Source organism: Pipistrellus hanaki (assembly GCF_964339955.1).
Source record: "Pipistrellus hanaki genome assembly, chromosome: 5".
Lineage (NCBI taxonomy): Eukaryota > Metazoa > Chordata > Mammalia > Chiroptera > Vespertilionidae > Pipistrellus > Pipistrellus hanaki.
Window position 1 is genome coordinate 19,252,619 of NC_140507.1, and position 22,976 is coordinate 19,275,594.

The 22,976-nt window shown below is 53.3% G+C and overlaps 2 protein-coding genes across 4 annotated transcripts in view; one reads left to right on the plus strand and one right to left on the minus strand.

Annotated features, from left to right (window-relative positions):
* CSF1R (colony stimulating factor 1 receptor) overlaps window positions 1–13,206 on the plus strand; it is a 28,728-nt gene extending 15,522 nt beyond the window's left edge. The window contains exons 11-21 of the mRNA XM_084884204.1: window positions 5,437–5,563; window positions 5,674–5,778; window positions 6,284–6,394; window positions 6,934–7,084; window positions 9,188–9,279; window positions 9,361–9,455; window positions 10,272–10,394; window positions 10,472–10,583; window positions 11,069–11,168; window positions 11,908–12,016; window positions 12,111–13,206. Of these exons, the coding sequence (XP_084740330.1) occupies window positions 5,437–5,563; window positions 5,674–5,778; window positions 6,284–6,394; window positions 6,934–7,084; window positions 9,188–9,279; window positions 9,361–9,455; window positions 10,272–10,394; window positions 10,472–10,583; window positions 11,069–11,168; window positions 11,908–12,016; window positions 12,111–12,236 (1,251 nt within the window). The 3' untranslated portion in view covers window positions 12,237–13,206. The remainder of the gene's footprint in view (window positions 1–5,436; window positions 5,564–5,673; window positions 5,779–6,283; window positions 6,395–6,933; window positions 7,085–9,187; window positions 9,280–9,360; window positions 9,456–10,271; window positions 10,395–10,471; window positions 10,584–11,068; window positions 11,169–11,907; window positions 12,017–12,110) is intronic.
* The window catches only part of HMGXB3 (HMG-box containing 3), a 43,260-nt gene continuing 33,427 nt past the window's right edge, over window positions 13,144–22,976 (minus strand). For all 3 annotated transcript variants that reach the window (XM_084884200.1, XM_084884201.1, XM_084884199.1), the window contains 5 exons: window positions 20,042–20,261; window positions 18,357–18,490; window positions 17,218–17,334; window positions 15,454–15,663; window positions 13,144–14,500 (listed from right to left, as the gene is read on the minus strand). In XM_084884200.1, coding sequence (XP_084740326.1) covers window positions 14,033–14,500; window positions 15,454–15,663; window positions 17,218–17,334; window positions 18,357–18,490; window positions 20,042–20,261 — 1,149 coding nt within the window. In that variant the 3' untranslated portion in view covers window positions 13,144–14,032. The remainder of the gene's footprint in view (window positions 14,501–15,453; window positions 15,664–17,217; window positions 17,335–18,356; window positions 18,491–20,041; window positions 20,262–22,976) is intronic.

Genomic DNA, 22,976 nt, shown 5'->3' on the forward strand with positions numbered 1-22,976 from the left:
TCTACGCCCTCTCGTTCAGTGCCCTCCGCAGCCACGGCGTGCAGATAGTATCCCTAACCCCACTTTACGGTCGGAGGCTGAGGCTCCGAAAGGTTGAGACAGCTGCCCTGGCCGACTCCTGGTCAGTGGCAGAGGCTGGTCTGTGAAAAGCCAGTGAGTAACCATGATGTGAAACGGTGAGTCACCTGGTTTTGTCTTCAGAACACCCCGAGGCAGGGACTGTTGCAGTCACCACTTTACCCTATAAGGAAACCGAGGCTCAGGAAGGTTGAAGAACCTGCCTGCCTGAGGGGTTCCAGGCACCTCCCACCCCACCTCTGTGGCCTCAGCACCTGGCCTCCCTCCACTAAAGGTCCCGTGTGATCAGGTGCTGCTAGGCCAGGCCAGAGGGCAGGGGAGGGATCTCCTCACGGTGGGGAGGGGAGACTGCTCGGAGGAGGTGGCGGGCATGGGTGGGACAAGCTCTGGAGGAGGAGGGGAGCAGCAGGAGAGGCAGCCTCGGGAAAGGGGTGTCTCTGGGGAAGGGGGCAATGTGTGTAAAGGGTGGGGAAGCCCAAGGCGAGTTCTGGAGACGTTGGCACCTAGAAGAGGAGGCAGTTGGGAGCAGGTTGGGGTTGGACCTCATCCTGTAGGCTCAGGGCCGTCAGGGGGTTGAACAAGGCAGTGCTATGATCTAGGGTGAATCACTCCCCCACACCTACCTTGGGGTTTTCAGTGTGAGAAGAGGACGTGAAGAAGATAGGCTGGGTGGGACATGGGGGCCCCCCAAGGGCTCTCGATGGGTTTGGCTTTCGCTTTCATGCCAGCACCAGCTCAGAGCAGAGCTCCCCGAGAAACCAGGGCCCCAGGTCAAGACTTTGGAGATCTGGGTCCATCTCTGACACTGTTTTTTCATATGACTGCGGCTGACTCGCGGCTCTCTCGGGCCTCAGTTTCCCCACCTGTACCTTGGAACTGGAGGCTTTTACCAGCCCTCTTCCTCTGCTATCCCATGAGCCTACTGATGGTCTGGGCTAAGAATTGGACGGATCTGGGACTGAATCCTTCTTCTGCTTGTGTCTCTGGCTGTGGAACTTGGAAAAAGTGTTCTCCTACAAACCCTTGTCCCAGGAGGAAGTGGCCCGGGGGCCCAAATGAGCTCACGCATCTGGGGATCGGAGGGGTGTCTGAGGTGGGGCATCTCCTTGACTACACACCCACGGTGGTGTAGGGCCTGCTCGCCTACCTCCGGGGGCAGGGCCTCGGTCACTCTGTGGCTGCCCGTTCCTTGTCTGAGCGGCTCTGACTTCCGAGTTCCTCCTCGTGTGGAACTGAAACTGCCTCCCAGTGCCCCACAGAGCACCCTCCTCGGCCCAGGACAGTGGCAGAGGTTCCAGAGAAGTGTCCAGTTCCCCTCCAGCCCTTTCTGCTGCGGGCTGCCAGTCCCCGAGGCTTAGCCGTGGCTTAGGGACACTTGAGCCTCTCTCTGTGGGACCCTTTTGGGAACATGGAATCCTAGTCAGCTCATTTCCCACCCAGGAAAGTAAACGGCTCGCTGAGCCCACGCAAGGCCGAGGAGGGCATCCCATGGGACAAGACCTCGAGGGGTCAAGACGGTCCATCCCCGTCTCAGGTCCTGCGGTCCAGTTCTCCTGCTTTGACCCCTGGGGTTCTGAGAATTTGCCCCTTCCCTGGGGACTCAGCCTGGTCTGTCCTCACTGTCGAGGCTGGGGGTGGGGTGGCCCCATCGGGAGGAAGGGCTGTTTCTGCCTCAGGCTGAGTCATCGCTTTTCTGGCCCCCAGAGAGACCGCAGGGTGGGAGGCTAAGGGGGAAGAGAAAGGCCGGAGTCAGCAGGCGGGGAGGCGGGCACAGGGGGACAGGCGGAGGCAGGGAGGAGCGAAGGGGGTGGGGAGGCTGCGGGAGAGGCCGGGATTCTGGGGGTCAGAATTGAGCTGTGGGGACAATGGACAAATTGGGGTGAAAGGGGGGTCCCCTAGGTATCTGTGGGAATTACGAGGTCTCTACCTTCCTGAGACCGAAAACATCCACCCGCCCAGAACCAGCAGGCCTAGTGGGGAGGCCGTAGGCACTGCTCTGGCTGCAATGACCACCACTGCTGGTGGGAGTCTGGCCTCCCGTAAGGGTTCTCCTTTGGGGGAGAGGCCCCTGGGGATGGAAGCCCTGGAAAGAGTCTGAGCCCTTTCCAGGTGTAGGGCAGAGCTGGGGCCGCCGCAACCCCCCCACCCCCACCCCCACCCCCCGCCTCCATGAGAGGTGAGGAGGTGCGAGAGGCAGGTTGGAGGGCCTCCTCCTCCGGGTGTGGAGCCTGGTATCCAGGGACCTGAGATCCCAGTCAGACCTCCTCTTTCTCCTCACCCTGGCTGGGCAGCGGTGGGGAGGGGGCTGACTCAGGCCCAGCTGCGGGGGACAGAGGAAGGAGAAGTGGTGAGGAGATCAACAGGCCTTGGCCACAGAGGCTCCTGGGGATGGAAGTGGCCTGGGGAGGGGGTGGGAGTGGGTCAAAGACCACCCCCCTCTTAGCTCCCTCGCTGTCTTTGGGTTGGAAAGGCGCCATGTGCAAGGTTTGAGTCCTCTGAGATTCAAAAGTCCCTCCTTGCCCTGCCAAGTAGCTCAGTTGGTTAGAGCAGTGTTTCCCAACCTTCTCTCATGATGAGAATCACCTGGTGGAGTTGTTAAAACACAGATTCCTGAATCCCAACTAAGAAGTGCTAAACTAGAATTTTTGAGAACATATAGGTAAAATTGCATACCTAACTTAGTGCTCTGTATATAAAATCTGTCTTAGAGCACTAGTTAAGTATACAATTTTACCTATATTCTAGTTTAGCACTTCTTAGTTGGGATTCAGGAATCTGTGTTTTAACAACTCCACCAGGTGATTCTCATCATGAGAGAAGGTTGGGAAACACTGGGTTAGAGGGTCGACCCAATATGGTCAAGGTTGTGGGTTCGATTCCCCAGTCAGGACACATACAAGAGCCAACCAATGAATACATAAATAAGTAGGTAAACAAATAGATGTCTCTCTCTTTCTCTGTCTCTCTCTCTCTCTGTCTCTCTAAAAATAAGTCCCTCCTCTGTCCCATTTCAGACTTTCCTCCCAAGTCCCAGCATGGGAGCATCTAAGTTCCTCTGTGGTCTCCTTCCTCCACCCCACACCCCCACCCTCACTCCAGCAGAACCCGGAAGCTTTCCTTATGTCTAAACGCACATTTCTTCCAAACGACCTCGGAAGTTCTTCCCCGTGGCTGTCCAGAGTCTTGCTTCTAACCCAGCGAGACCCACAGCCACAGGCCCCCTCCTCCCCAGCCCCCACTCATTCACCCTGGAGCTCCCGAGCCGGGTGCCGGGGAAGGAGCCCAGCTGGGAAGCACAGCCAGCTGGTCCCCGGGCCCGAGGGGACTGACAGGAAAGAGTGGGACTGCTGACCCGAGGCCTCCGTGTCCTCCACTGCCCTAGGCCAGCTTCCACTTTCCCCCTCCATGCCGTCTTCCATCAGCACTTCCCATGGGCAGCCCCTGGCATGATGCCCCAGCAGCTGCCACTCTGGGCAGGAGAGAGAGAGGCCCCCACTCCTCCTCCCCAGAAACAGCCCTGTGCCAGCCGGTGGTCTGAGGGCCGAGCCTCTCACCACAGACCTCAAGGCCTTCCTGACTCTGGAACCTTCCCCTGTTCCCCTCCAGCCACGTGCATGGGCACCTGGCAGGTGCCTGTCACTCAGACTTACCTGGACCCTTCCCACCCCAGGCCTCCGTGTCTGTCCACTGAGCTCCCTCCCACGGTCACATGGCTGGGCTGGCTCCTCTGCTCCTGGGGCCTTCCCGTCACTCTCTACCCCACTTCCCTGCTTTATTCTCCTCACAGCACTCTGAAAACCCCCTGCGTGTCTAGTTGCTTATCGGAAGTGATTGTCTGTCGCAGCCACTAGCAGGCAGACTCGGTGGGTGCAGGCACCTTGTCTTGCTCAATTCTGAGTCCCAGCGCCTGGCACAGTGGATGCTCAGTGCAGGCTTTGAAAGGACACGCTATTCAGATTTAAAAAGGAAGGACATTCGGTCCCAAGGTTCATGGTGAACCCTGGAGATGTGCTAAGTGTCACACAAGCACAAATACTGCTTGGTTCCGCTGACACAGGAGGCACTGGAAGAGTCAGAGCCCTGAGCTGAGTGGAAGGAATGGTGGGGGCCGGGGCTGAGTTGTTTGGAGTGTGGAGTTTCAGTTTTGTGAGATGAAGAGTTCTGGACGTCGGCATGAGTGTGTGCGTACTTAACACTAGTGAACTGCACCCTCCAAAGTGATTGAGGTGATAAATTTCATGTTGTGTGAATCTTACTGAGATTAAAAAATAAAAACAGCCGAAACCGGTTTGGCTCAGTGGATAGAGCGTCTGCCTGCAGCCTGAAAGGTCCCGGGTTCGATTCTGATCAAGGGCATGTACCTTGGTTGCAGGCACATCCCCAGTAGGGGTGTGCAAGAGGCAGCTGGTCGATGACTCTCTCTCATCGTTGTTTCTAACTCTCTATCCCTCTCTCTTCCTCTCTGTGAAAAATCAATAAAATATATTTTTAAATAATAAATAAATAAATAAAAACAATATTGCAGAAACAGGTTTGGTTCAGTGGATAGAGCGTCTGCCTGCAGCCTGAAAGGTCCCAGGTTCGATTCTGATCAAGGGCATGTACCTTGGTTGCAGGCACATCCCCAGTAGGGGTGTGCAAGAGGCAGCTGGTCGATGACTCTCTCTCATCGTTGTTTCTAACTCTCTATCCCTCTCTCTTCCTCTCTGTGAAAAATCAATAAAATATATTTTAAAATAATAAATAAATAAATAAAAACAATATTGCCGAAACAGGTTTGGTTCAGTGGATAGAGCGTTGGCCTGCAGACTGAAAGGTCCCAGGTTTGATTCTGGTACATTGGTTGCAGGCACAACCGCAGTGGGGGGTGTGCAGGAGGCAGCTGGTCGATGTTTCTCTCTCATTGATGTTTCTAGCTCTATCGCTCTTCCTTCGTCTCTATAAAAAAATCAATAAAATATATATTTTTAAAAAATTAAAAAAAAACACAACACACAAACAATATTTGGATGAGAGGATGGATCGGTGGATCTCGAGTTCCAACCTCCCTTCCAGCTCAGGAATTACCTAAATTATCAGATCCATCGAGGCCCTCAGAGGAGATCCCGTCCAAGTCTTGGAACTGAGGTTTGGGGAAGGGATGGTCACACGGGGACGCCAAGCCAGGAAGGGTCTGGACTCTCAGCGCCATGAGCATGAGAAGACATGGCTGCTCTCACCAGATATCTCGGGCCCCACGCTGCCTCCTTGCACCGAAGGCCATGGGACTACCCACTCCCCCTGCCCTCAGGGATCAGAATGAGATCCAAGAACCTGCCAGGTCTGGTTGTCACATGCCTCCTCCCTCTCCCTCTGCAGAAGCCCAAGTACCAGGTGCGCTGGAAGATCATCGAGAGCTTCGAGGGCAACAACTACACGTTCATCGACCCCACCCAGCTGCCCTACAATGAGAAGTGGGAGTTCCCCCGAAACAACCTGCAGTTCGGTGAGATGGGGTCTCCCGTCCGAGGGCAGCAGGGGCTGCAGGGAGCCCGTGGCCCTTAGAGAAAGGGCCCTTTGGCGCCCAGGGACCTAAGGAGCCTGTGTGTTCGGCAGGTAAGACCCTTGGAGCCGGCGCCTTTGGGAAGGTAGTAGAGGCCACAGCCTTTGGTCTGGGCAAGGAAGATGCTGTCCTGAAGGTGGCTGTGAAGATGCTGAAATGTGAGTGACAGGGAGGGGCCGGGGAATTTAGGGGGCCGGTGGGAGGTACTGCAGGCTAGGCAAAGGGCCGCATGCCCTGTTGTCACAAGAGGGATCACGCTCATTTTTGGCCTGTCAGAGCCCGGGGACAGAACCTGGGGTTTGCAGTGAGGCCTCCTGGGTTCCTTCATAAGTTCCAGGCTCCCTTTAACTCCTGGGTATGGGGGGCTTCTAAGCTGGGGTACATAGAGGCTGGGGTACACAGAGGCCAGCCTGGGGCATGGCCTGGCCACAGCTTGACTTCCTGCCACCTGAGACCAGCTCAGTGACTGGCCATCTCTCCTCTCTCTCTTTCTCTCTCTCTCTCCCCAACACCCACCTGTGTGTCCACATCTCTCCTCCCTCTTTTGGCTCCTGATTGCTTCGGCGCTCTGGGTACCCCTGCCTGCTCCCCTGCTGTCTGTCTATGTGGCCCTCTGTGTCCTGCTCTCCCCCCATCTGTGGGACCTGTGGTCCCTCCTTGCAGCCACGGCTCACGCCGATGAGAAGGAGGCCCTCATGTCGGAACTGAAGATCATGAGTCACCTGGGCCAGCATGAGAACATAGTCAACCTTCTGGGAGCCTGCACCCACGGAGGTAAGGGGTCCTGGAGGGCAAGGGGCCCGTGGGCTTGGGGCCTCCCCGGTGTCTGAGGGCCCCATGGCACCTCAGTCCATCTTCCACTTCCCACCTCCTCCTCGTGAAGGTGGGGCCCCTGCCTCGGCGTCCCGTAAATTCCAGACACCTGAGCGGGTCGAGCTGCTTGTGCAGGCAGGGGGCTCGGGGAGTGCTGAGCAGTGGCTCTCAGACCCAGGGGGCGTCAGTCACGTGGAGAGGGAGCTAACAGTGCAGATGCCTGGGCCCTGTGGGTCCGGGGTGAAGCCCCAGGGCCCGTCAGGACTCCATGTCCACCCCATTCTCTTCTAGAGCAGCTTTGACCTTTATGGAGCGGCCACAGATTGCCTTTGAGGGAAGAATGCTTTGGCTATAGCTTTTTTTTTCCCCTTTGGTTGTTGAGATTCCTCTGCTTTGGCCAGATGGGCTCCTAAGTCCTAGTCCAGGGTGCCTCATTGCCCCCGCCCCATGGGGACTGTGTGAAGGGGTACACTCACCACCCCACTTTCTTGGCTCTCTAGGCCCTGTCCTGGTCATCACTGAGTACTGTTGCTATGGAGACCTGCTCAACTTTCTGCGGAGGAAGGCTGAGGCCATGCTGGGGCCCAGCCTGAGTCCGGGCCAGGATCCCGGCTACAAGAACATCCACTTGGAAAAGAAATACGTCCGCAGGTAGGACCCTGGCCAAGGACAGGAAGGAGGCTACGACTGGGAGGTGAGGGCTCAGGTCTGTCTCCAACACCAGCTCAGGATTGGGTAGCTAATGGCCCTAACATTCCCAACTGCACCATGGGAGCAATCATACCACATTAGATGGGCAAGTGTTTTTCCCCTAATTTGAGCACCTATGTTCTAGAAACATCGAGGCAAAGATAGGCAGCTCATAGTCTGGTGGGGACAGATGTTAATGAAATCTTCACTGTAACGTATGTAGAAGATCCACCAAGACTGTTCGGGGCCCTAGCCAGAGATGGGCAGATCTTGGGGTAATCGCCCTGCTTCTCCCATGGCTTATGCTGCTGAGGGCTGCGGAGAACCCTTTGTACTAAGGCAGGTCCTTTGTACCAGTGTCAGGTCCCCGTACCACCACCAAGTGGGGACAGAGTCTGTGGGTTGCTGGGTGAAAGGGGTACTTGGGCCTCAGTTTCCCCAGGCGACTCAGCAGGAAGATAAACCTCTCAGGGTCTTTCCAGCCTTGTTCTGTAATGCTGATGTTCCTGGTAACCACGCAGATGGACAGAGCACACGGGGAACCAGAGAGAGGAAGTGGTCAGTTTGTCACACATGAGTCAGAGGCAGAGGTCGAGCCTGGACCCCATGCTGTTTTGACTCCTGCTCCATGGTACCTGAGCCACACTGCTCTCCTGCAAGTCTGTTTTGGGGCTTGTGGAGTCTCAGGACCAGGCTGTTTTGGGGCTGAGACAGGATCAGAATAAGAAGGGTGTACACTAGGCCCCTAGCCTAGCCACTGTCAGCTGCTAAATCTGGGGAGGCAAAAGGGGAAGGAGGGTATTGCATCCATCCAGTGTCCTTGAGAATGGGGACTGGTTAGATCTACTTCCTCTTCTGATTCTCGGACACCCCTCTGACACTGGGCCTCTGCAGGCTGGAACCTCAGGCCAGATCAAATCAAAATGAGAACCAAAGTAAATTATTATCTTCAATCCTCAAATCTTCAGGTGGGAAAAGGATTCACAGAGTGGAGTGATTAAAGGGCAAATGTTATGTGAACCAGTCTTGCCAAAGGGATTCCAGGTTACATTAATAGAAGTATAGTTTCTAGACCAAAGGAGGGGATGCTTTGCCAAGGTTAGCCCATAAGTGAAACATTAGGTTCTCTTTTGGGGAACACTAGAGCATGGACATTGTCAAGGTACACATCTCTACTGCACAAGGGACAGGAGGGTGAGAGACCCAGAACTCGATTGGTTGCTATCTTAGAAGCAACCAATCTAGAGCTGTGGTCGGCAAACTGCGGCTCGTGAGCCACATGCAGCTCTTTGGCCCCTTGTGTGTGGCTCTTCCACAAAATACCATGGCCTGGGCGAGTCTATTTTGAAGAAGTGGCGTTAGAAGTTTAAAAAATTGGCTCTCAAAAGAAATTTCAATCGTTGTACTGTTGGTATTTGGCTCTGTTGACTGAGTTTGCCGACCACTGTTCTAGAGCAACGACTCTCAAACTTGCCTGCCCCCCAAAGGGAGCTGTTAGAAATGCACACTCTCAGGCCACCAGACTGGCTGAATCACAACATGCATTTAAATAAGACTCCCCAGGTGAGTCAATGCACATGAGTTAAAGTAGCATGACTTTAGACCAATGGGCCTCCATCTGCACGCTGGGATTGCCTGGAGGGAATGAAAAGACCGAATGGCTGAGCTTTGCCCCTGGGCACAGGCGTGTTTGAAGCTCCACAGATGATTTTAATGTGAGACCGGCGGTAAGAGCCACTGTCTAGACAGAGCACGCTCACAGAAGCTCTAGAATATGCTCAGAGCCCTGCAGGACTGTTGTGAGGCAGAGGGAGCCCACTTCTGTGTGTCCCTTAGGGCAGAGCAAGGACCAGGAGGAGGAAAATCCAAGGGGCTGACTGGCATTAGAAGACATTTCTAACGGGTGGAGCTGCCCAGAGAGAATAGGCTGTTCGCTCCCACATGATGGCCAAGCAGGGACCAGTGATCAGAATGTGGCAGGTCTCTTCCCTGCTGAGTGGCTGGAGGCCAAGGCCCAAGCTAGGCAATGCGTAATGGGGACTGCCCGTGGCCCTCTCTGTGTAGGGACAGTGGCTTCTCCAGCCAAGGTGTGGACACCTATGTGGAGATGAGGCCCATTTCTACTTCTTCTTCAAATGATTCCTTCTCGGAGCAAGGTGAGGAGGAAGAGGGAGCGGGGCTGCTGGGGGCTGGGCAGGGGGTGTAGGGGGCTGCCCTGATGCCTGTCCCCACACCAGACCTGGGCAAGGACGAGTGGCCACTGGAACTGCGGGACCTGCTCCACTTCTCGTGCCAAGTGGCCCAGGGCATGGCCTTCCTCGCTTCCAAGAACGTGAGTTGGGAATCGGGTTCCCCATAGGGTCACCCACTGGGGTGGAGGCCATGGAACCTCCATGAGTCTGGGGGGTGTGGAAGGAAAGTGAGCACAAAGGGGCAGGTTAGGAGTCAGAGTGCCAGAAGCAAATGGGCAGTGGCCACAGCATCTCGGCTGCAGCCTCAGAGCTTTGGGGGTGGGAGCCTGCACCAGAGCCCCCGCAGGCAGTCTGCGTGCAGCAGGCTGAGGCACACCCATTTCCAAGAACAGGCTTTAGTTTTAGTCAGCAGTGGTCATGTGTCAACGGCATGAAGCATACAGTCTCGGGATAACAGAACTGCATAAATGAGGGCACAATACACTCTGGCCAGGAAGCAGTGCCAGGGAGTGGGAGCAGTGACCAGGTTCTGAGCCTCTGCCTCTACATCAATTAAAATGGGCACCATCACAGGGCTGAGGTCAGAGCGGTACAATGTGTGCAGATGCTTAGGGAAGGGCCTGGCAGGGTAGGACTCTGGGAATGGCAGCTGCTGTTAGGAGCTGATGTGGGCCAGCGAAGGTTTAGTGCCAGGGCTCACTGCTTCCGGGCCCATGTAGATGCACACCCAGCTCTAATCAGCTGTTGGTCAGGGCAAAAGGCCCCGAGTAATGGTGGTTTCTAAACACTGCGTTGTCTGACCATGTGAAAGGTAGGGGCAGGAACCAAGGTCACGGTCAGGACTAGGGCTGATGCTCACTCCCTCACAGAGGATTCTGAGGCCTGGCTGCTCCTCCTGCACTGTGCATCAGAGAGGGGAGGGAGAGGCCGAGACTAACCCTGTCTCACTTCCCCAGTGCATCCACCGGGATGTGGCAGCCCGAAATGTGCTGCTGACCAGTGGGCGTGTGGCCAAGATTGGGGACTTTGGGCTGGCTAGAGACATCATGAATGACTCCAATTACATCGTCAAGGGCAACGTGAGTGCTGGGAGGGATGGACCCAGCTGGGGAGAGGGTGAGCCAGGGCCCAAGGTGACTGGGGTCTGCTGTGCCAGGCACGCCTGCCCGTGAAGTGGATGGCTCCAGAGAGCATCTTTGACTGCGTCTACACGGTTCAGAGTGACGTCTGGTCCTACGGCATCCTCCTCTGGGAGATCTTCTCACTCGGTGAGCACTGGCCTGGTGCAGGCTTGGCCACGGGCGTGTATTTGGTTCCCTGCAGTGTCTTGTGCCTCGAGGATGCTTGGGGCCGTGGGCAGACCATCCACCCTGACAACAGGCATTCCCTCATCTGTCTGCTTGTGCCATTCTGCTTCCTAGAATGCTGTTTCCCCTGGTCCACAATATACATTACCTGAAGACACAGCTCCCCGGGGCACTGGAGTGCTCAGCACAGGGACTTGGGCTCAGCCCTTCAACACCCTCTTCTAAGAGCCTCCTTCTCCTAGGGCTGTGCTAAAACTGGGGGGTGTGATGAGGCTGGATGATGGCTCTCGGCTTCCTAGAACCTAAGCCCTTTGCAGTGCCCAGCACGTAGCTCTCACTAAGAGGAGCTGCTGTCTTATCGTGGAACCCCAACCTCATCAAGACATGTGTGGGATGGGGATGGGGATGGAGGAGTACTGAGCACGGTGTGATCTTGGCCTTTGCAGGGCTGAACCCCTACCCTGGCATCCTGGTGAACAGCAAGTTCTATAAACTGGTGAAGGACGGATACCAAATGGCCCAGCCTGCCTTCGCACCGAAGAATATGTAAGGAGGGGCCCCAGGGAGGGAGGACACCCGACTCTGGTTGAAGGGCATGGAAAGACATGTGGCCCAGCTTTCCCAACCTGTGTCCCAGGGCCAGGCCTCGTCTCCCCACGGTGGACTACATAGCAAGCCCCTGTTGAGTTCAGGCTTACCTCTGGGTTCCCAGGCAGCACAGGCCGGTCCTAAATCAGATAGTTTTTGAACTCAGACTCTGTTATTACGACCTCAAGGAGACTCTCTCATTCTTTCTCTGTCCTGGTGATCTGTGGGGTAGCCGGATGCCTCCCCACAGCGGCCCACCATGGGGAGGCTGCTCACTGGCTCCCTGCATTCACCACAGGCCTCCTGGCTGCTGTGAAGTCACCCGCTCCCTTTCTCCGGCCCCTCAGCGCAGCCTCCCATCTCCCAGCCAGGGTGCATTCATGCCGCTGGCAGCCCCCTCTCTCCACTTTAGTCTCTTGCTGCAGCCAAACAATTGCTCATTCTTTCAGCCCACCTTGCACACCTGCTGGTCATAAGGGTAGCCCCTCTTGTTTCAGGAGCTTGAGCAACATGGCATCTCTGAGCTTCTCCCCAATTGTCACAATGGGCATGATGAAGATGCCTTTTCAAGGGCTTACACAGGTCTTGTGCTAAGCTCATTTGACTAGGTTTCGAGACCTCTGCTGGGCAGGACTCTGTAGGGGACGTGCACGTGCAATGATCCCCAGATCAACAGGTGGCCTCTGTCCTGTCTCAGATACAGCATCATGCAGGCCTGCTGGTCCCTGGAGCCCACCCACAGACCCACCTTCCAGCAGATCTGCTTCCTCCTTCAGGAGCAGGCCCAAGAGGACAGCAGAGAGCAGGTGAGTGCGGCCAGACTCAGGGTGGGGCTGGCAATAGGAAGCCAGGCAGGGCTGTCCAGTCAGGACTGACCATCCCCGCCTCTCTCTTCCTCAGGGCTATGCCAACCTGCCTAGTAGCAGCAGCGAGCAGGAGGAGAGCTCCAGCGAGCAGCTGGCCTGCTGTGAGCAGGGGGATGTTGCCCAGCCTCTGCTGCAGCCTAACAACTACCAGTTCTGCTGAGGTGACACCGGGGGCACTGCCTGTCCCCTCCTCCGAGCTTCAACTCCTCAGAGGATGGGGCGCCACAAAGATGACAAAAACTGTCTCTCTGGTCATTTCAACAGTCCAGCCCTGAAACTCAGGAATGTGGGACCCAAGAGATATCAGAGGACCCGCTTTCAGGGCCGGGGTCATCACTGCCAGTCTGGGGCCGGGGTTGAGCCCCGCCCCTCTCTCTGTTCTCAACACTGTGGCATGTTCGCTATGCCAACTGGGAGAACCCCCAGCTCACCCTCTTAACCTTAGTCCCATTTCCAGGAACCCCTTCCCCACCCTCTCCCGTCTCCATGGAAATGGACTGGTTTCGCACCTATGACATCCCCAGGAACTGTCCCAATACTGAGAAAACAAGGCTCGTGGGCCTTAGAGTGGACGGACCACCCCCTTCCCCCCAACCGAATGGAACAAGAGCAGACAGCCACTCAAGACTCCTCGGAGCAGGGAGGCTCCTCTGTAAGAATCTAACTTACAAGCTAGCCTCTGCCATTTGGTCTTCTTCCCACAGCCCCATCCCACCCTGGATCTGGTACTGCTGCAATGAGCCAGTTGGCAGCTAAAGTTTGGGGTGTTCTGCCCAGTCCCCCGTCCTCCTGAGCTGGAAGACGGGAGACCCGTGTGGCTGGCCACACCAAGCATGCAGCACGCACTTCCCCAAGTTGACTCATCATAACTAACGGTCACGCCGCGGGATGCCGCCGTCAGCATTAAACTAACAGCATTAACACAGCTGGCCTCTGGTTCTCTGCCTCAGGGGGGACTGCGGACGCCCTGGGCCCTCTACCATCCCTCCTTCATGTCAGGTGACCAGCTCAGCACTCCAAAGTTGAACCACTGTGCCCCCCACAATGAGCATGAAACTGACTCTTGCTTCACCAAAACCAGATAATTTAATAAACTTTATCCTTGCTGGGGAAAGAGGGAGGGGGAAAAAGCCACCTATTCCACTCCTCTCAATAAATTAAATAACACATGGCCAATTCCCATGCCCTAAGCAAACCCCGGGCACTTGAGCCAGTCCCGCTATTTCCTTACAGCCCATCTGCTTCCCCTTCACAGAAGGGAGTTTTTCCTGCTGCCGCCAGGTGATGTCATGCCACGGCCACATCCCCTCTGTGGTGAGGGTCCAGTGGCCAGGGAAAAGGAGGAAGAGGACCCTCTTCCTCAAAGCTCGGGCAGAGGACAGTCCTGGAAGAGAGCTGTGGCTGTTTCTCCCTCCTCTGTCCCCCGGACTGGGTGCAGGAAAAGCAGGAAGGAAGTGCGTGCGTCCTTCCTTGGGAGAGCCCAAAGGAGTCCCTAGGGCTCAGGAGGCCCCCAAGGCCCTGAGTCAAAGGCAACAGGCTAAGGAGCTCATGATGCTGTGGAGCAGGAAACAGCATTCCCAGAGGCGGGAAGGGCCACCTTAGCGACCTGCCCACCTAGCGCCCAACTCCGCCTTGGCCCATCCCGCAACCTCGGCCTGACCCGCAGCAGGCCCCAGGCAGCCTCCCCTCAGCCTCCCTTCCCCTGTTGAATATACTATGTCCTCCAAGTGCTTTCTCGGGGCTGTAGATCCTGGTACCTCTCTCGACCCCAGAAGGTGAGAACCAAGAACCCCAGGCCCCACTGTGCTCAGAAAATGGGAGCTCTTTGGTCAGTGCCAGCATCAGCGGCCCTCCCCACAGGTGAATGCTCCTGCCGGTCCCCTGGATGGATCTGCCTCGGGAAAGGGCATTGCTATGGCTTGAGAGAGATGGTGCGGTCCCTGTACAAAACCTGGCTTATTCTGTCACTGCGGCCACCTCCTCGTCCTCACCCTCCTCCTCTGTCTCCGTCTTGATCTGAGCGACCCCAAGGCGGTAAAGGGTGTCGCGGATGACCACCTCGCCAGGCTGGCAGCTCTGCACGATGTCGTGGATCTGCCGGTTGACAATCTCACGGCTGGTGAGGAAGTCCATGAGGCGGTTGTAGAGGTAATAGTGAGTGGCATTGTCAAAGGCGATGGGCCGCTGGCGGACGCTGTTGGGTTTGCTGTCTGTGATAGAGGCCAGGATAGTTGCGTAGGGTGCCAACTCAGGACACAGGGCCAAAGAGTGGTGCCCAGCACTGGAGTCACCAGGACTGGGCTGTGCACCTGCATGGACGATGCGCCGTGTGGCAGTCTTGGTGACCGGGTGCTGGACAGAGTGCTCAGCCTCCGTCATGTCCACAGTATAATGCTGATCCAGAAGTTCCGGGCAGGACACACTCTAGAAGAGAGATAAGCTGCTCTGACATGAGGGAACGACAGGAGGGACCTGTGTGGTGGGTGAGAGTGAAGGCTGTGGGGTCATCAGCTCTGTTTAAATCCTCCCGTCAACACATATCATGCCTCCTGGGCAAGTCCCCTCTCCTCCATCTCTGTGCCTCCATTTCCTCATGTGAGAACGGGGACAGTAATCAAAGCAGATGTTGGGTTACCTGAGCTGCTGCTGTTTACTGCAGTGCCTGGCCAACTGAGGCAGGGCTGCAAGGCAGTGGGGAGGGAGTGGCTCTCACTGAGGCTCAGACATCTACTGCAGTGCTCAGCACAAGCCCCGAGCCAGTGAGCCCCAGGGAACAAGGAAAAGGTGAGTATGACAATGATGCCCCCTTTCTCCTATTGTCTGTACAGGGTTCAGCTGGCCTTGGAGGGTACATGCCTCTGGTAAGAGCCATTGCTTCATACAATGTACCAAAACACAGACATGGGCTCTGTCACGGACATGTGTGTGACACTGGACAAGTCTATTTCCCACTCCGGGCCTACTTCCCCCTTTAGTAAAAGGAGAGGGTTGGATTAGGTGTTTTCTAAGCCATTGTGTCTCCATATCATAAAAGACATGACATGCAGTATATTCATGGTTAAATCCAATTCGGGGTTGATTGGGGCCTTCAGTATATCAAGTGTCCATGATGACTATCCAAGGAGGCAATTTTCTAGGCTTATCAGGAAGGCAACCCTGACCCCTAAGATAACTGTGGCACCTTAAGAGACATGCTGTGGCCACACACACACACACAGGGGCTGGTCAGTAAAATTTATGGAGTAAATAGTTCCAGAACATCAAGGCAAATACTGATGAAGGAAGGATGCTAGAGAGAAGGGCTTACTGAAAAACCGGGGGGAGGGGGGACGACATGACCTGCAGAATTTATTCCAGGTCCTCAGAAGAAAACTCACCACAGGCGGCTCCATGGGACTAGAGAAACAGCCCTGGTTCCTCCCCCACATCTGATTGGTCAGCTCTGGGTAGCAGAGGTCAGCACAAAGGGCCACCGGTGTGGCCATGTCCACCACATAGACAGGTGGCCAGTGGCGGGAAGAGGCCAGCAGATCCACATGGTCCCGGGCACTCTCGCCCCTCACAAGGTACTTGGAGCCACAGATCACCTACAGGTAGATGGAGGGCACAGCACAGGACTGAGTGGAGTCCTCAATGGCTTCTTCCCAGGAAGACGAACAATCAGGTTTTGTGACTGAAGCCACAGCCATCCTGCCAGACAGAGCCCATAACATCCTGCTTCTGTCTTCCTTCTGTCCCTAAATGAAGTCGCCAGCTCATCCCTGACCTCCTGAGGAGAGTTGGGAAAGTCCGGTCCTCAGCTGAGGCTTAAAAACTCCCAGGTCATCCGCTCCAACCTCTCTCCCCATCCTGCCACCACATCACCCTACCCAGTACACCACCCGGCCTAGTGCTTCCCTAAGCTGGCTGCATAGCACTGGCAGCTAGAAGCTGGTTAAAAATGAAGTTCCTGGGCTCTATCCCAAAACCAAGGCAGCTGTATTCTAAGAAACTCCCAACCAGACCCTGATGCAAGCTAACACCTCCACTGACAGGGCCCCCAAGCCCCCTCCACAGCCAGGCAGCTGTGTGTACACTGGAGCATTCTGCCTCTGCCTCTGCCTCCACCTTCACATCCACCAGACCTGGCTGCCGCCTCCAAGTGATACGGCTCCTCCATCACAGCCCTGCGATCTCCAGCTCTCACATGTGTCCCTGTGTTGTCGTGAGATGGCCTCAGGCACATGAATATACTCCTTGGAGCAGGCTCCGCTCTGCCAGGTGCAGGCATCTAGCGTCTCCCACAGACACAGCTTTGTTGAAGTTGACAACTTGACTTTTTTTTTGACAGCCAGGTCGCTCTGCCCACTCACACATCTCAGTGAACTGAAGCTCTGCCAGTCCGCCCCACCTCAACCCCCTCCCGCCACTCTCGCCCTGCTATGTAGTGCTTGTGCACGGGGTGTTATACCCTTGTGTTCCTGTGCCCACTCTGTCAAACACCACGAGCTTTCCAGAGTGACACCAGTGCCTGCCCTTTCCACACCCCCTACAGACAGACAGTGACCTCACACCAAACCCAGGCCATGTTTATCCCATTCCCCATTCAAAACCAGTCAGTGGTCTCAGAGAAAAAAATCCAAACTGTTGGTCTGGCCTACAAAGCCTTACATGATCTGGTGACCTGGTGACCCCTCCAGCCACCCTTCTCTTGGCTCACTAGGTTTCCCCACTGAGGCGGGAAGGGTGGCTGCTCTTCCCTCTGCTGGAACATTCCTTCCTTCACTTGTCACTGGGCTCTCAGTCTTCTCTGGCTGCCGCAAGGTCAGGAGGTCCCTCACTGTCACTTCCCTTGTCCAAAGCTGTGGTGACTTTGTTTCCTCACTAAAATGAGGTCCACTAGGAAGGAAAGCCATCGTTGCTCACCTCTGTACCCTCAGCAGCTAAGGCGGGGCCAGCACACGGCCGGGAGCTCAGTAAACACTCACTGATGATAACCCAGGCTCCCTGCGTGGCCTAAGTGTGGCACCTGACAATCTGGACTTACTCCACAGGCTGCCCGTGAGCTCAGGGCCAGCTCCCATGGGACGAGCTGGCTCAGTCAGACGGTGGGCAAGGCGCCATGAGCATTCCCCCCAGGCTCCTCCTTGTTACACTCTTACCTGATGGGGGCACACCTTGTAGATTTTACCCCCTGTGAGATGAGGTGGGGGCTGTCTGCTTCTGGCTCCATTCTGTACAGATTCATAGAGGGCCAACAAGGAAAAGCAGAGCTGGTCCTGGAGAAATCAAGATTAAAAACAGCAGTGAATGCTAAAGGGCCAGGCCTGCGCCCAGCACCACATGCTCCCTTCAATACCCAACGCAAAAGACGTCAAGACCGCAATGGGCCTTGAGCCTTGCCAACCCAATGTCCTCTAGGTAGAGATGAGGACCCCGAGGCCCAGACAGGAGGGTCACAGACAGAGCCAGCCTGGCTGACAGAGCTGCCTCTCTGAGGCTTGCATTCCTACTTTTCTAATATTTGAGTCTAAACTTGAAAGAAACATAAAATGTCCAACAGCTTTATCAGTATGAAGAGAAGTAAATAACTTATGAATATAGCACTCCTACACACACACACACACACACACACACACACACACACAATGAACCATCATAGCACTCACTCTTTAGGAGCCTGGATAAGTGGCAACCAGGCACTGTGCAAAGTGCTTGCTTCCTGATAACAATCTCTCGAGGTCGGTATTTTAGTTATTTCCACTTTGCAAAATGAGAAAAACAAAGCTCAGAAATATAAGGTGCTGCCCTGGCTGGCATGGCTCAGTGATTAAGCGTCGACCTATGAACCAGGAGATCATGGTTCGATACCCAGTCAGGGCACATGCCTGGGTTGCAGGCTTGATCCCCAGTGTGGGGTGTGCAGGAAGCAGCCAATGAATGATTCTCTCTCATCACTGATGTTTCCATCTCTCTCCCTCTCTCTTCCTTTAGAAATATATATATATGTATATATGTATATATGATATAAGGTGCTTACCCAAGGCCACACACAGTAGACAGGAGGCCAGGATGCCCAAGCCCACATTCTGAACCCACTACCATCCATAGATGAATGACCGGAGGGACAGGCCTCACATGCATGTTACCATCTGACTGCTAATTATCTCCCAGGCCTCCCTGACTGCCAGCATCCTCTGTCTAACACAGGTGCCCAGTCACAGGTGTTCATATTCCTGGCCAAAAGAATGGACCACCAGCCTGCTCCCAATGTCCCAGTCTACTGCTACCCAACACTCACCTTGGAGTCTTCTGCCCCAAAGGGGATGCCACATTGCCTCAGCAGCTGCTGCAGCTCCTCCTCGCTGTAGGAGCCCATCTCCTCCAGTTTGCAGGTGCCCTCCTGCAGCAGCCTCACCAAGACACTGCCATTGCCTGCAAGAGACAACATGCTGAGGGGAGGGCACTGCCTCAGCCATAGAGGTCACGGGCAGTACCTGATGCGTGAGGATGAGAACAAGGGGGCAAGGCCTACAGTAAGCAAGGATTGGAAGCAGGCTCTGCCCTGAGCTCTGCCCTGGGTGCTGGGAGAGGTGGACTAAAGGCAGATCTTATGACTTCTGCAGAGATCTGAAGTTTCTCAGACTGCTTTGTGCCCATGAACGTCTGGGAGATCTGGCAGAGTGCCCTTGCAAAGAACTCCCAAATGGGCCAGCTTTAACCTGTGAAGGTTTTTCAGAATCTCAGGTGCTTACCACAGCCACAGCAACAAGAAGTAGCAACTCCCATTTTAAAATGTTCTCTATACAAGATTCCTGAACCTGCCTCATCAACAGAAATATGTGGGGGCCTTAAAAAAACACTTCCTGCCGAAACTGATTTGGCTCAGTGGATAGAGCCTGCGGACTGAAAGGTCCCGGGTTCGATTCCGGTCAAGGGCATGTACCTTGGTTGCGGGCACATCCCCAGTGAGGGGCGTACAGGAGGCAGCTGATCGATGATTCTCTCTCATCGATGTTTCTCTCTGTCCCTCTCCCTTCCTCTCTGTAAAAAATCAATAAAATATATTTTTTTAAAAATACAAAAAACAAACAAACACTTCCTGGGCCTTGAAGCAGCAAACAGGAGGTGGGCCTCACATCTAATGTTTGAGAACCAGTGGATCACAACATATTAAATACTGAGAAAAATTATTTCAGTGGGTCATACATATTCAGAATTTTAAAAACGAAGTATAATGCACTTGGTAAGGAAAAATACTGTTTTATGAAAGTTTTGCTTTAGTTACAGATACACACACGTACCTACTTAGGAGTATCATGCTGGGTCATGATGCAGAACCTATTTCTTATTGTGAGTTGCAGGTGTTTTTTGTTTGTTTGTTTGTTTTTTTTTAAAGTAGAAGGCTATCCTCTAATTAGATCACTTAATCTTCACAACAGCCCAGGAGATGGGTAATCGTATCATGCCCTGTTTGTCAATGAGGCAACAGAGGCTCAGGGCAATGAAGGGACTTGATGGAGGTCACATGGCTACCAATGCTAAGTGGCAATGCTGGGACTCAAATTCTTGGTGTCAGAAACCTATGCTCTCAACAGCTAGTCCAGGGTGTCTCAATGTATATGCCGCAGGGCATCTGTAAAACTGTCTAAAGGACTGTTCAGAAAGCAGACTCCCTGGCCTCCCCCCACCCCCACACTTATCAGCGAGAACCTTTGAGTTTGGAGCCTTATCAGCATTTCTCAGAGGACTTCCACTGTTCAGCGCAGCGCATCCCTGAAGGCTGACAATGGGCTATGTGAGTCAGTCCTGTACAATATGGCTGGCAGCACTTCGAAACTCCACATCATGACTTTCATCTCTAGGGGATGTCACAGGTTGTTCTCTTTCCCGAAGGAGCCCAGGGTGGGCCTGGCCCCGGCTCTGCCATTTGTGCATCTTAACTGGGCCCTTCCCTGACCCCAGTCAGCCACCAGGTGGCCTTACCAGGTACTGGCTGTACATCCAGGTTTTTGTCTTTCTCAGTGTTGACGACCACAGCTCCTCTCATGAGTGGTGGGAAGAAGGGGGCAATAACAGAGGCATCAAACTTGGTGATAGGGATGCTGGCAGGGAAGGCCACCTGCTCAATCACCTCTGTCTCCATCGTGGCCCAAAAGTCCTCCACGTTTACCTCACTAGAGCCCAAGAACTCAGGCCAGGTGAACTAAAAGGTCAGGATAAAAAAGGTCAAACTGTAGGAGCCACAGAATATTAGCAACACAAAAGCCTACCCTCTTGATACGCTCAGGGCAACCAAGGCTGGGGAGAGGGTTTACAACAGCCATGCACTGCTGGGATGCCCCCAAATCTGACATCTCAGTACCTAACTGTCCTTTGCTACATACAAGCCTGAGGTGTCTGAGTGAGACCACTGGAGCAAGATAGAACAGAATGCAAAGGTCTAGTTCCAAAGCCCATGCCCTTTAATGCCTATATTGGCTGGCAGGAATCATCAGAATAAAATGTAGTGATATTCTACCTACTTCCAAGGCCCCGTTGATCCCTAACCTCCTGCAGAAAGGTCTCCAGATCTTGCCAGAACACAGCTATCTCCTCTACCTCATGTAGCACTTACTCACCTATTGAAGGAACCTAGTAGTTGAGTTACTCAGTTTTTCTCCTGGTATCCCCCTTATATGGTCCTCAAAGTGTGACCTAGATCCTATTACTTGGTGCAGTCATTTATGTTTCTTATCAGTGCTAATACCAGGGCACATGGTGACCTGTATGAACTATATTTATAAGTGTGCACTTTACACAGACTCCCCATGTGCGCAGTTCTCAACCAGCAGCAAGAGCATTAAGCATGTGGGAACTGTTAGGAAGGCAAATTCTCAGGTCCACTCCAGACCTACTAAATCAGAACCCGCGTGGGTAAGATTGAGCAAGCCCTCCACACTAATAAGACTGAGAGCCACTGTCCAATGTAATTCCTATGTCCACTAATCCTGAGGATTACTGCTCTACACAAGACATCTATCTCCCCATCTTCCTCCCCTTTCCTTCCCCACCTCACGGGGCACGAGCACATGCTGCGAGTACATGACAGTCTCCCACCATAATTTCATAAGGAACTGAACCCACCCTCTTCATCAACAAGGGACAGGAAATGCCAACTAATATGCTGTGTGAGCAACTGACATGGCTGCTGTCCAGAGGGTCCTCCTCTATACAGTCCCTGAGGGAAGGGGCCAGCCCGGCAGTGTCCTCATAGACAATTGCATATTTAAGCTTTGTTAGTAACTATCCCATTTTCCCCACAGACACCACACCGCTGTACAAAAGGAAGAAAATAAAGTAAGCTCTAGTCTCTAGAAGAAATAACCAATGCCATAGAAGAGAAGACTCATGCACACTGAGAATGAAGGGAAGGCTTGAAGAAAGAGCTCTGGTAGGACTAAGAGCCGTGAGCCTCGTGGGAAAGGGGGCTTCTGTCTATTCTGGAAACCTCTGCAGGCCAATGTGATTAGAAAAATCAGAGCTCAGAGACGCAGGAGGTACAGGTGAGCATGGCAGTCTTTACGAGCTCAGACTCTGGAGTCAGACAACCAGAATGAGGCCAAGTCCCAGCACCTCTTCCTGGCTGTATGAGCGTGGGCAAGACCCTCTGGGCTTCATTCCCTTCATCTACACAAACCTCACAGAATTAGGGTGAGAAGTCAGTATATATTAAAGCACTGAGCACAGAGTAAGAACTTGGCATATGTAATAAAATGCTCAATAAATCAAGCTGCATTATTGTTAATATTATGATTAGGTAAACAGATTTGAATGAATGTAGAACAGCCTCTTGATGAGATCACACACAGAAGCAAAAATTTTTTTCCATTCATTTTATCAACACTTAGAAACCTCCGGCATGCAGTATACTTGTTTTCATATGTCTTATTATATACTACCGTTCTTCAAGTATAAATACTTGATCAACATATGAATTTTTTTAAATGGGAAGAAAAAGAGACTATGAACTAAATCTCAAATATACGCAGCTCGACAGGCTAAAGCTTTTCTCAGAAGAGCCACACCTCTCCTGGTGGTGAACAGGCAGAGCTACAAGCCTGGTGCCTTAAGAGTCACTTCCTGTTCTAGTCTTCGGGTCAGAGTTCAGAGATGGAAACTCAGAACATCTATGAACCCAAGAGCGACAATGTGCAGACTCAGACTAACGGACATGATTGTGGGAAAGAGCTAATCAAACTATGGGATTTTTTAAACCCTTGTACTAGATTAGGGAAGATTCTCTATTATTTCCAATTTACTAGGAGATTTATCATAAACAGGTGTTGAACAACATTGAAAGCCTCTTTTACATCTAATAAAATAACCATATGGCTTTTCTCCTTTAATCTGTTAAGGAGTGAATTACATTAGTGTATTTTCTAATATCGAAGCAATCTTGCTTTCCTGGAATAAACTTAGTCACAATGGATTACTTTATTTGTTGTTAAAGTTGATTTGCTATTATCTTATTCAAGACTTCAACATCTATATTCATGAGTATAATCAGTTCCAATTTTTTCTATTATAGTAAACATCTGGTTTTGCTTTAAGGTTATACGGCCTTATACAATAAGTTGTATATTTGCTGTTCTTCTATGATTGGAATCACAGGTTTCTTGGATATTTGTTAGAATATGCAAACCTATCTGAGTTTGGTGTTAGGTTCTTAACTAAAAAATGTTCACACAAAGATAATAGATCAGATCAGATCCTCAAAACCCTTAAGACACTCTCATTTCCCCCAGAGCATATCCTTAAAATGGCCCACACGACCCCACACAGAGTCCAGCCTACTGAACCTCACTTCTACCACTTTCTCCATGGCCACACATGCCAGCCGCCTTGCTGTTGTCCTTAGTGTTCCTCAACCATGCCCCGC